The sequence below is a fragment of the Anser anser genome (genome assembly GCF_964211835.1).
Source record: "Anser anser genome assembly, chromosome: 7".
NCBI classification, from domain to species: Eukaryota; Metazoa; Chordata; class Aves; order Anseriformes; family Anatidae; genus Anser; species Anser anser.
Window position 1 is genome coordinate 39,092,772 of NC_139727.1, and position 13,351 is coordinate 39,106,122.

The 13,351-nt window shown below is 41.0% G+C and overlaps 1 protein-coding gene across 1 annotated transcript in view; it reads left to right on the plus strand.

Moving 5' to 3' along the window:
• The first annotated feature begins 1,863 nt into the window (after nt 1–1,863).
• NPS (neuropeptide S) overlaps nt 1,864–13,351 on the plus strand; it is a 28,430-nt gene continuing 16,942 nt past the window's right edge. The window contains exons 1-3 of the mRNA XM_083844839.1: nt 1,864–1,972; nt 3,182–3,263; nt 5,594–13,174. Of these exons, the coding sequence (XP_083700965.1) occupies nt 1,941–1,972; nt 3,182–3,263; nt 5,594–5,803 (324 nt within the window). The 5' untranslated portion in view covers nt 1,864–1,940 and the 3' untranslated portion in view covers nt 5,804–13,174. The remainder of the gene's footprint in view (nt 1,973–3,181; nt 3,264–5,593; nt 13,175–13,351) is intronic.

Consider the following 13,351-nt stretch of genomic DNA (forward strand, 5'->3'; position numbering starts at 1 on the left):
ATGTTTCTTAATGATTCATGTGACCTATGATATCTATCAGTGAACCTTACCTGAGGTAAGGCCTCAGACCGGGTGCTCTGCAGGCAAAGCGGAAGACAGAAATGTCAATTGCCACTTGCTCTGTTAAACCTGATTCATCGAAACCTGAAGTGGGAATATCTTGAACGCATCTAAATTTCCACATATGCTTCATGCATGCAAATCACAGCTGTGGTGCATTAAATTGCATCCCAAATACCTAGATAAACTCAAAGCTAGAAGCATGTGCGAGGTCTTGACTCCTCACTCTGTCCAGCAAATGCCACTTTGTGTGTCTCATCTGCAAGATCTCGACTCCTCACTCTGTCCAGATAATGCCACCACTGTGTGTGTCTCAGGAGCAGACGCATCCCTCGAGCCCGGTGCTGGGTTGGTAACTTCTCAATGACTCGTACTCACACAGCTGAAATCTCCATCTGCCTTGTGTGAAAGCAGTTTGTGGTCGCCCAGCTGGTCAGAGCCTTTGAAAATCTGAAATCTGCTCTTCTATTTTTTGGGGGGATATTAATAAAGAAATATTACTTCCCTGTCCCCTCTTAGAGTCAGGTCCTAAGGACAGGAGTCTGTCTCAGGAGACTTTCCTGGCTTTTAAGCAGAATCGGTAACAGAAAGCAATCTGGAGAATTTTGCTAAAAAAGACCTTATAGTGAACATTTATCACATGAGCATGAATGAAATACTTTTAAACCCTCAGATTAACTATAGATTTCTTCCTGGTTCCCAGGCCAGATGTGATTTATTTCGCAATGGAGATTCGCTACCACGTGAGCATCTTTCCCTTTGCCACCCTTTGTGTGAAACATCCTTAATGAGCGTATCTGATAGGTTTTTTTCTCGTTCTTTCAGAAAGTCACACAAGAACTGTCTTCCCACATTGAGGTTTCAGTAACCTGCTTCTGTGCTCCGTGGCCCACAGCACTGCCTGCTGTTCAGGCCCACGTAGCCTATGGTGGAGGTGCCCATCTCCTTGGTGTCCCCTGGGAGCTGCTGGATGGCCCCGCTCAGTTGTCTGCTTGCCATCTCCTCATGCTGAAGGAACCCACAGAGACAGGCTCGGGGCACATCTCATGTCCAAAGCTTGTGAGCTAGAAATGTGGCCCAAAACATAGGGATGAAATAAAGGTGGGCATAGGAGGTACAGACCAGGAGCTTGGAACTCAAAGAACTCATGATTTAAAAAATAATAATAATAATAAAATTAATAAAATAAAATAAAATAAATTTTAAAAGCTAGTAATGCACCAAATGTTACCCAAAGAGTCTGAGGTACAGCTCCATGCTGAACCTAGAAATCCTAAACTTTAATCACAAGGTTATTTCTGTCCTTCTTTTTCACAAATGTTGTGGGAAGGTTAATTTTGTATTAAAATGGAGTTAAACTAAATGCAAGTACAATGAAAGGGGATGCTAAACTTTTCTCAAACAGAATCCAACATGAAGAGCTTTTCTTTGCAGCAGAAACATGGGCTAATCCGCTTATCGGTTGGAGTTGGAGGTCCCGTACGAGTTGGGACTGGAAGTCCAATTCAAACAAAAGGATTTTCTCTCTGAATAAGAGAACACATACTGAATATGCAAATAGTCAAATGTTCTCTCTATGGTTTGCTTACTGTGGTGTTTAAATCAGGCTAATTTCATTTTACATTTCTGTAGTAAGTCCTGAAACACTTTACCAGCAATGATAAACATGTACTTTTAAAAATGTAAGAATCGTTGGATTATGCAAACCAGTGGCACGATCAACACCTCCATATACAGTGATAATGAAAATATATTCAACCACAACCTCAGATCAAATTATGACTTTTTTTTCTGTAAGCAGTGTTAAAGGCTCTTAAATGCCACTACATTTCTTCCAGCTTTATCTGAAGACCTTACTGCTTCGTACTTCCTAGAATTAAATGCAGCTACATCAGGAGACTGAACGTTCCAGGTAAAGTTGCCATAATTTATAAAAGCTCAGGTCTCCCTGAAGACTCTCACAGAGTTCCCATCTGGAGCCCTTGTACATTGATTTTTCAGTGTAAACACTGAAAGAAACACAACATTCAATGCTGCTGAGTCACTGGCGAGTATGTCTGTAACACTGGGTGACTGTCGACAAAAAAGATCTCTAGCATTTTCATTTGAAGGGAAAAAAATTGAATTTATTTTTTTTTTCAGCATTCCCTCACCTATTTAGATTAACATTCAGAGAATTTGTGGGACTCTTACTGCTTTTCCAGCACCCTGTATAAATAAACCATGGGATCCCGTAAAAAACTGTGCTACTCCTAATTTTATTGCAGTAACATACAATGCTCTTAGACACTAAACATTTGCTTGATTGATGGAGATTATTGGAATTTTTTAATCCTACAGAAGACTTTAAACTTAGCATAGTCTAATATATGTCTGTATGCAAGAGAAGAAATTAATATCCAAAGAACTTCAGTTTCAAGTAAAACAGTTTAAAATTGCTAAACAGTTGAAAATTAAAAGCTAAAAATAAGCATGTAAAAAAAAAAGAAAAAAGCTATATTTATTGCAATTTATTGTGCTAAGTATTGTAGCTGCTCTGATTATAACAACGTTCTTTGAAGAATATTTCTATTTAAGTGCACTTTTACTATTTTTCTCTTGCAGCCAGACTTTACAAGGTCTTAATATGATGTATTGGAAGCAGTAAAAAATCTTGAAATATATTTTTGAAATCTTTAGACCTTTGACCATATTTGCTATGACGATACAGACTTAACAGTAAACCCACTTGAAAGACATTTTCATGGAACACTTTAAATGAAATCAATTGGTAGCTTCATAATGGCAGCTGAATGTGTGCTCTTGCCATTTTCCCATTTAACAAGAAGAAAAGGCCAAACAAGGACCAATTAGTCATAATAAAATCAGCTTTGATGACATTTTCACTCCTGAACTCTGGTATAAAATGGTCATCTAAGAAAGAGCTGAAAGGATATGTGAGGAATTGGTAGCATAACTGCATGTATATACATACACACTCCTGAGTAAAAAATGATCAGGTAAAAATACAGCAGTTTACTTTGGTTTTGGCAAAAATATAGTGTTCATGTATTTAAATGTACGTACAGAGCTTTGCTTGATTTTGTTTTAAATTATATCTGACCACAGTTTATCTTTGAAGTCTGTGCAGGTTAAACCTTCTTTTCATCCTTTGGATCTCAGCGATGTTTGTGTGCTCGGGTTACCCAATTGTCCCTTCCATGGTAAGTCGTGCTCCCTACTTACTTGAAGATTGGATGTTTCATTTCTTTTAAATATCTTTTTTTTAGTTGTTGGTTTAATTTTTTACTAAATGAAAGAAGCTTTTTGTATTAAAGCTATTGACTAAATATTATCTATTTTTCATGGAATATAGCTCATTTTGCTTTAGTTGCTTATAAAATATGCAAATTTCTAAAATAATCATGTGAGAAATCTGTTGTGTATTTAATGTGGAGAGTGGAGAACTTCTGCTGAAGTTGAAATATGTTGAAAAGCGAAAAACATAATCTCCTCCCCATTTCATCTCAATTCTTTGTCAACATCCAATAGGTACAATAGCATATGTATATTTATTCCATTTGCTGAAAGGCAGCTTAAAAGTCAGTAGATATATTAGTCATTGTTATTAATAGCATATGCAGGTAAAGGAGAATGTCTTATATAAAGTTATGAAAAATTATTCTATAGAATCAGTAACACAACTTTGGCTGAATTACCCAAGAAAGCTGAACAGCCTATAAAACCAAAGTGAGCATGTTATTTGAAATAAATAACCCTAATATTCTCTCGGTTTCTGATCTTGACCAGGTAGTATGACAGACTGATGGTCAAACCAGATAATCACCATTTGAGACTTCGCCAGTGTAGGATGGGATATTTTATTTCAAATGACATCCAATATTCCTGCTTTGGACAAAGTCTTGTTTAGACACCTTGTTTCTTTACTGCTGTAAAATCAGCTCTTGGAGTCATGGTTCAGGTTTCTGGGTGTCCTCCGGTGTGTTTTGCATCATTATCTTTTCATTAAGGAGATAGGTCTCTGGCAGAAACACTGGCTACTCATGCGGCTCTTTAGTTTATGGATGTGAAGTTCCCGTTAGATTTTATCTATCCATCTCCTGCTTCCTCTGTATGTTTTACTTCTGTAAATGCTGAATCATCTCCCATTTCTGATCACAGATAGTTAGGCAGAGCTTGATCTGACTAGCCACGTTTCTTAATGATCTCTTTACAGCAATGATATCATAGGTAAAGTGAGTGGAATTATTTACTATAAATGAATACCTTGCATGTCAAAATAGCAGTCATTTATTCAGCAGTGTAAGTTCCTGTACAGGTTGTGAGGCAGCAGCTAAAAGCTCAGAAGGGAACTTCTCTGTGTCTTTGTTTCTTGCAGACAATATTTCTTCCTGTTAGGAAGAAAGTTCTGTCTGGGTGAAACAGAAAACAAGAATCAGTGGCAAAATAGTGTGGTTAGTGACTACCAACCCGTGCGTGTTTATCTGCTCCAGACTCAAGCAAGCTTTTACTTGAAGAAAGAATAAAGAATGTACCTTTTATATGCACAGAACAGAAAAAAGCTAAGTCCTTAACAGTGTTAATAAAGGCACTAGCACACTGAATTAAAACTAATTTTAGTGAAGCTAATGGCAATTTCACCATCAATTCTGGTGAAGGCAGGTGTTCACCGGGTGGTTTTGCATGCAGCCATTTCCCAGAGAAGACAGTACAGGGAGGCTTAGAAAGGATGGCAGAGAGTACCTCTCTTTTCAGCGGCTAATGAACAAGCTTGTAAATCGTGATATGGTGAAGGATGCTCATAACCACTGTAGACATGTCAGGAAATGTTTCAGTTTAAATTCAATGTTAATTTAAATGCAGTATGAATTTTTTAAAGTTTTAATGTTGTTTATATTTTATAACGTAAAGTGCAGTAAAAGGACATGTACTTAAATCTGTATGGATTTTAATCCAGACTTTTTACAATTCCCATTACTATGTTGTCTTTATTAAATTTAACTACTCCCAGAACTAGTCATAACTACTAGAAAGCTTCCTACGTCCTTTTTCTGCTTTACAGATATTTTCATTTTCTCTTATCTGTCATTTAAGCCAAATGACTTCACACAAGTGATAACAAGATGCTGTTACATTGCTAACTGAAAAAAATCTCATTTTATGGCAATAAATATGCATGATACTCTGGGGAAAATGTGTTGCATGTCACAACAGGTCAACACCATGGGAAACAATCCATTTCATAAGGTAAACATAATATGAACAGTATGAGTATTTTAAACCTGAAATGCATCAGTTACATTTCCTATAAAGCTATAAAAAAATCTGATTTTGAGTACAACAAAGCCTTAGTAAATAGCAGTTCATACCTGTCATTCTAAACATAAATTGTTCTTGTGTTTCTGCTTTGTTTTTTATACTGAACAAGTCCTGGCAACTGCACAAATCCATAATTTTACCTTTCCTGTTCTTTCTCTCTCTCTTCCTCTCTCTCTCTTTTTTTTTTTTTTTTTTTTTAATATTTTATCTTCAGAGCACCAATCCTTTTTATTTGAATTGCCAACTGTATGGAAAATCTGATTACTGCCTCGTCGTGCTGAATAGCTGCTTAGCCAAGGTGGGCAGGAGCGAAGAACTGGCTCTTTTAAAGCCTTACCTGGAGATGCCTATCAGTAAACGGTCCTTTCGCAATGGTGTTGGATCAGGAATTAAAAAAACTTCCTTTCGAAGAGCAAAGTCATAAACAAGTGTTCCAAACCATACTCTTGATTTTAGCATCTGATGCTTAACTTTGTGCTTAAAATCATTTCAGTGCTTTTCTCTGATAAAGCTAACAGAGACAAATGTACCCGTGTCTTCATCTTGTAAACAGATGTTTATTTCAAAGAGCACAAGCCAAGTGGAGCAGATGGAATTGCTCAGAACGGGCTTTGTTTCCAAAGTTACAGTATCATAAAGTTTTGTATGGAAATGAATGTTTTCATTCAGTTAATTCCCCTTCTTTGTAAAGCTACAGATTTAATCAGCTTGCTCTTGATTAATACAAAAATAGCCGTGTGCTTTGCCTGTCAGAGCGCACGCAGCCTGCCTGCAGCACCTACGGCATTGTTACCATCACCTGCGCCCCGCATCCCTGTCCCAAACCCCATTTTCTTGCAGACAGCTGCCCCGCCGGCCTCAGTGCACATTTAAAGGACATCGAATTTCAGATTTCCAAAAGGTATGAAGGGCCACTGGTGAAAGACAGAATCTGGCCCTGCTTGTAACTTCTTGTTTCTTTTTAATATAGTTATTTAAAATGACTTTACTAGGGAATAATCTCTTGATATGTGTCATCTCATTTCCAGAAGAGTCCTGGGAAATCACTGTAAGGCAGGGTATCAGTGCAGCTCCCTTTGCCTCAATTAATTGACTTAGGTAGGCAATGCACATCTGAAATCATGAAAAACATGAGATGAGCCAAATGCGGTTTCTGCTCATCAGCTGAAGTTGTGGTGCAGTGATTAACAATGTTCTTTTTAAATTTCCTGTTAAGAATAATAATTAAAAAAAGGAGAGTAATTTGGTCTGAAAATATGTAAGTGTTGTGTGCAGGAAAGGTCATCTGCTGAGTTACGTACATGTGAGTTTTACCTTGTGGCTATCTCCTCCTATGAGCTGTAACCTTGCTTTGAAAATGTTGCGGTGTCCATGCGATGCATTTTGAATTCAAAGCTAAGATAATAAACAAGTATATGGATCCTTTTTAATATTGCCCGATTAAATATCACAATGCAGGAGATCATTATTCAACCCAGCATAAGGTAAGGTGGCACCATCGACTCCACGCCGCTGATAGCATCCCCGTTCCTGCATGTTGCACCCCTCAGCCCATGGAGAAAGGTGACATGAGCATGGAGCAGTGCAAGCGTGGTTACGGGTTCCTGGACAGCAGGAGATCAAGCACGCTCCTCTCTGCGCATGTTCACGCTGAAATGGCTGAAGCATCGTGCTTTTAAAACCTGCTCAAACACTTCCACTCCTTTTGGGTTCTGTTGCCGCCAAGGTCACTCAGCTCTCACAGCTCTTAGTCAAGTGGCACCTAGAGACCTTTACAAGTCTGTAAGGAAAATGTTAGGTGGCAATTATTCCCATGCAGTTATTCTGACTTGTGAGCTGTCTGGGTGGGAGGAAGCACAGGTCAGCAAACACAGCGGCACGCAGGCGTTTGGTTGTGGCAGGGAACCTGCCCTCCTTCATTCCTGGCTGCTGTGATTTCAGATGTGGCAGATGTTCTGCCAGTGCAAGCTGCTAACTTGAAAACTCTCCAGAACAGCCCAGGAAGCGATGTTTTAACGTGTTTGGCCACGTGGAAATGAAGGCTAGGTGGGCATCCTGCCCCGTGACCATGCAGCGTGTGGGTAGGTGCTGCCGATCGCTGTGCCTAGCACAGCTCCAGGGTCCCAACAGCAGTGTGCTTTCCTTTTCGTTACTTAAGAAAAAGAAGTTACTGGGATTTAATCATGCCCTTGTGCGGACATAAGGTGTGTATTTCCATCCGTGCGTGTCTCTGCCTTCCGCAGCACAGTGGCTTTTTGCTGCAGTGCAGACACCTGGGGGCTCTGGCCCGCTCCCCGCAGCTCCCAGCACCACCTGGCTCCTTTTTCAGGGGAAAAAATAATAAATAAATAAATAAAAAATCCAGATTCAGCTTTCTGTTTTGGCTTTCACATCCACTATGCTAAACTTTTTTTCCGCTTAATGAAATACGTTTCTGCCTTGGTAAAGTCTGATAAACTTGGTTGTCTGTAAGCCACCAGAGCTATATGTGTAGCTTTGAAAATCAGCCTCTTCCTTTTTGTTTATTGTGCGGGTCTACAACCAACCCGTTTATAGAGTTTTGGCAAGTGCCTTTGAGCAGAGTATGCTCAAGAGGGACAGAGAGCCAGTATCGTGCTTGCACACGCCTTCACCCCCTGTTTGAAAGTGTGGGCTGCAAGAAAAACAGCTTCTTGGCTTACAGGAAAAAGCCTCTTATTTATGATTTAGTCATTTGCTGACAAGCCTCTCTACCTTGAGAGATCTGCATATACAAAAAAGCCAGTAGGAGGAGGCCACCAAGAGCCGTAAGTCTTGCATTCACCTAAATCACCCAGAGCAAGCCTGAGAAATGCAGATTACCCAGCTGATTTGCAGAAGCGGTGCTGCCATCGGTGGTCCGATCTCCCCATCGCCACTACCTGAAAACTCGCATCACTGATGCTGCCTTCCACACGAAATGCCAAACTCCTTTCTGAGCTGTAAAGGTGGCTTTATTTTGTAAAGAACAGAGAGTAACCTCAGCGATCTCTGTCAGAAAATAAGGATCTGAGGGTGCCACTGCTGAGTACATTAACTTTTACTCACAGGAACTGGAAACGTGTCATAAGAAGTCTTTTTCAGAGCAGATGGGAGAGTAGGAAAGCTGCAGAAATGCTGGCCCACAGCACGATTAACATGCTGTAATGAATTGGATTCTGCTCTGCAGAACAGGGATTCATTACTCTGAAAAGGCATTTTGTTGACTTTCTTTACTATTTTTCTTTGCTTAACTAAGAGAAAGGATAAACCAGGTTAGAGGGCAGGAGAATGATGTTTTGTCTTGGGACCGAGGGCCAAGTCGGCAAGCTGGGAATGCCTCAATCCATCTCAGGCCTTGATAGCAGTTTGGTCTGGGATCTCCGGTAAGTCACTTCATTTCTGCTCCGTTACAAAGTTATGTTCCCCAAGTCACCTCACAGAAACAGCCTCCTGACCGACAGATTTTGGAGGTGTTTAGGAGCTAACCAGAGGTGGGCTGCGGCAGAACAGGGTGGCCGCTTCTGGAGCTAGCGCTGGGGTTGAAGAAGGGACCCGAGCTCTGCCCCAGGCCTGCAGCACCCTCGGCACCTCCCAGCCTCCAGGGAGCCCTGTGCCTGTCCCAGCCAGGCCAGCTCCCAGGTTTATGAGCTGGTTTTGGCTGCCCCGTCCATCACTCCAGTTACCGCTAAAGAAAAGGGCCAGATGCTCATGTCCCGATGAGGCTGAGCGATGGGCACCCTTTACACCTCCCTGTTCAAGTGCAACTGTTGCAGTTTTATCAGCCTTGAGCTAGTAATGCTGTTCCTTCTCTTCTTTTGTGATCGTGCAACCTTTAGCAAGGCACATTAAAATGCATTGGAGGACATGAAGGATCCCTGACTGCACAGGGATCTTTACCCTGCTTTGCTCTCACTAGGATCCACATTTGGAGGCTTTGGCCGTAAGTGTCCGCTAATGGGATGGCCACCCCCAGAGCCTCCTGGTTGTGCCCGTCGTGCTGTAAGGTGCACAGCAGATCAATCCCAAGCAAAGCTGGGATTTTACTCGCCTTCAGTATGCATCCTGCAGCTGAAGAAAAGGGAGGCATGGGCACTTTGAGGGCTGGCACAGGGATGCCCTGAACCCAGCCCAGGTTTTTCTAATAAAATAAGGCGATTTCCCAACACCCTTGTGCGGAGCAGCGGGGATGACTGTGGGACAGACAGACAGGCAGAGCTGCAGCCAGCCTCTACCACCCCTGGGGCCGGGCGGCCGTTGTCCTGTGGCCCCGTCCCTGTCCCCACTGCTGGACGTGCACGTTGCCCAGGGCCGTGCCCATCGCCTGCTGCTCCTCTGCGCCCCACCAGCCACCCCTGCCTTGACTGAGGCAGCCGAAGTTCTCCACTAGGTGAAGTGAAAGTAGATCCAATAAAATCCGAGGGAGTAAAAATCTGTCTGAAGAGCGAAGGAGGAATTAACATTTATTCTTCTTCACAGATTATTGGCAAGAAAGACAATTAGATGGCCTGATGTAATAGCATCTAATTTCCTTGCGAGATTGAAAATTAGTTGGTGTAATGGCATACCAATACTTGGCTTTCTGATTACCAAGTGTATATTAAAGTATATATATCCCATTTAGATTTACTAATTTGCTATTATTTGCCTGAAGATGGTAATTTATTGCCTGAAAATACCGAAAGGAAGAAGTCTCTTGCTGCTTTTAAGTCTGGATATAATTTTGACCTTAAGAAAGAACAAGACAGATACGAAAGAGCATATTAGATGTTGTTATTACCATAATAAAAAAAACAGATAAAAATCGTAGTGCGGAAAGACTCTAAGACAACTATTAAGCATTTGTCATATAAAGAAAATCAAAATTTAACTTATTAGGTATTCTGGCACTTTAAAGATTCATCACGAAAAAATACTTCTAACAGTGAAGCATTTATACAATATGTCATTGATGAGCTGTCTGCTTAAACGTGTAAAGAGTTTGGAAAAAGATGAAAAAATGTCAAAGAGTATTTTTATTAGTCTGACAGACTGTTTCATTATATTTAAATGTATATTTAATAGTGAAACAGTATAGTATTAGATTTTTAACAGACCATGGTGGGCTCATTGTCTTGTCCTGACGTGGTGGTTAGTGAGCATCACCAAACCAAGCACGTAGCTTGTTGACTAAAATAATGTTAGAGTTATACATCAGACTACTCACCCTGCAATTTGGTTCCATATGATGCTTAGAGCCAGAGGGAATTTTTCTACCTTTGTGGTGACTGAAAGATTATTATTATTTTTTAATACTATACTGGATTTGAAGCCATCGGGTTGAATAAGCTTAAAATTAAGCATATCTTAAAAGCTCGATCGACAGAGACTTAGCTTCTAAATGTCTTCAGTATGAACCTTCCAGAGGACATAAAAGGGCTCGATGTGATAAGAAATGAGCTATCAAGTGCTGCTCTTGAGACATCATCCTCAACTCTCTGAAGTCAACAGGAAGCTACTGAGAGTCTTCAGTGTGGGCTCGGGATCGGATGTTCGGCGTGTTAACGGTAAGAGCATTTTGTGTTCGCTTTGTGTGCTCGGTCGAACAAACCCGGTGAATCTCTATGGCAACCCTGGAGCACCTCACAGGAGCTATGTGCACTAATAGAGTTTTCTTCCCAGAAAGCATTCGCATTGATTTCTCTGGCTTGTGCCTACCGTCTCCTTTAGCCCACCGTATCTCAATCTGGAGACCGTAACATTGCCAACGTGTCAAAACCACGGCCAAGTGCTGTGCTCGCCTCTGCTGGGCACTGCGCTTGGCTCCTTACCTCCATTAGCACCCACCATGACCTAATTAGTAGCATGACTCTTGGGCAAGCCCAAGGTCTAAAAGAATGCTGGTGAAAATTTATTACTAAACACGGAGATGTAAATGCAGAAGTGGGCGTTGTTCTAGAATGACTTCTGTCCTCCCTCTTTTATTTTATTTTTTTTTTTAAATTAAAACTGTGCTAACAGTTAGCTGATGGTTATGTCTGTGATGGGCTTCCATTTTCTTTGTTTTCAGGTAAAATCACAAAGTAAATAAAAGGAACGATGGATCTCATCTTGATTAAAAATGTAGAAATTTTGTATTCATATAAAATAAAAATGAGAATTTTGTGAGGAAAAAAAACACATTTAGTAATATTTGTTCCTCTTTGCTAGTGACATCATTGTTAATCCTCTGCAGTGTTGTTTTAGAATATTTTTGCAGTAAGTGAAAACCCAGGGTAATGAAACATTTCAGTACCAGCCTGCTGTGACTGAGTTTGTTTTGTGTACCAGGGCTTCATGCTCATCACGGTGGCAGTGTTTGAGGGCCCTTCCCCAGCACGGCACATTTCTTTGTACGCAATCCATCAGTACATTGGATGTACCAAACTGAGCCCACCTGACCGTGGTGGGAAGCTAGGCACACGATTCACATTCAGTCATTTACTTACTCTCTGCCCATATATTTAGCTGTCTTAATTTTGAACTCAGTCCCAGTGTTTCTGTTAATGATTTTCTTGAAGCCCTTCTTAAATGACTTCAAGAAAACAATAGTGGCATTTATGGTAACAGTCCCCGCTACGCCGAGATGTGTCAAAGATATCAGATGTTCCCAGTTTGAAGCCATAAGGGCTGTTGCTATACCTCTGCAGGTTTTGGATAAGAGAATCTGGTCTGCTCTGTAAAAGGCTCCTTGGTCAGGCATGCCTTTTGGCTTCCCTTTTCTGTGGGATGTATTTGACTCCACTTGTCTTTTTGCTTTTTAGTTTTAGCCAGGTCTGCAAATTATTCCTTCCTGCTGGCAATGTGAACCTTGTTAGCTTCCTGGATGATGGGAGCAGCACAGGCACGAGCATATTTTTTGCTGCTCAGTGATGCCTAGCAAAGTGCATCCTGTGAAATGCCACTTCATCTCATCTTTCTCAGTTTCAAACTCATTTTCACATTCAAAATATGGCAAAATTATTGCTGCACAAGACACCACGGCACGTCAAGAAGGATGCTAAGTCATTCATTTAATTAGACAGCAATTGGTGCTGGCTGGAGTGCTCCATAATGCAAAGCAGCAGCGTGTAAGTCAAGGGGACGAGCTGCTGGACTGCTCGTTGTTGACTCAGTCTCGAGTTTTGGCATCCAAAGCCATGCCAAGTGGGGCCACCCCAGCGTGCTGCGACCAGCACCCGCAGAGCAGCGCTGGGCTCTGCTGCCATGCTGCCTGCCCTCCCGATGTGCAGGGGAATGACAAGTGCTCTATTTCTGCACCTTTTAATAAAACAGCACAGTTTGAAGAAAACAAACTTCCCTTGATACACTATTTATATTCTCTCTTATCTTTGATTACCTTTGGCTATGTGATCTAATCATGTCCATTTATTAATGAGGTTCCTTATAGCCACTTCAGGCAATGTAGGAAAATTGACTGTAGGAGCTTACGGAGCAATTTAAGGCCAAATCCTGATTGCTGAACATAGTGAAGTATGCTAACTGATGCATGGAGATCTGTTGATTACTTTAAACAACCTTAAATGAAAGAAGACAAATGACCCATGTGGGTGGAATTGATGTAACTGGTCTATGAAAAAATACTTAAAAACCAAAAAAAAATTTTGCTAGAACTCTTCAAAAAAATCAACCAGTTTCTCTATTTTTGTATTGAGCTGGCTTTTTTCTAAACTTCTGCCCCTGAACTATTCTTTGCCACCCAGGTGCTTTGCGATGCCCTGTTGTCTTCGCACACTTTTCCTGTGCAGGGACATGAGAACGAGCTACACGGCAGGGCCAGGTGAGACAGTTCGCTCTTTTGCATGTAAAGCATTGTGACAATTTGTGTATTTGGGTTTATGAACTTTACAAATCACTCCTTAGGATCAATAATTAAGGTGTCATTTACATACTCGTGTTAAGGAAATGAGTAACATTTATCTTCGGTGAGTTCTCAAAATGAAGTCAGGTGTTTTGG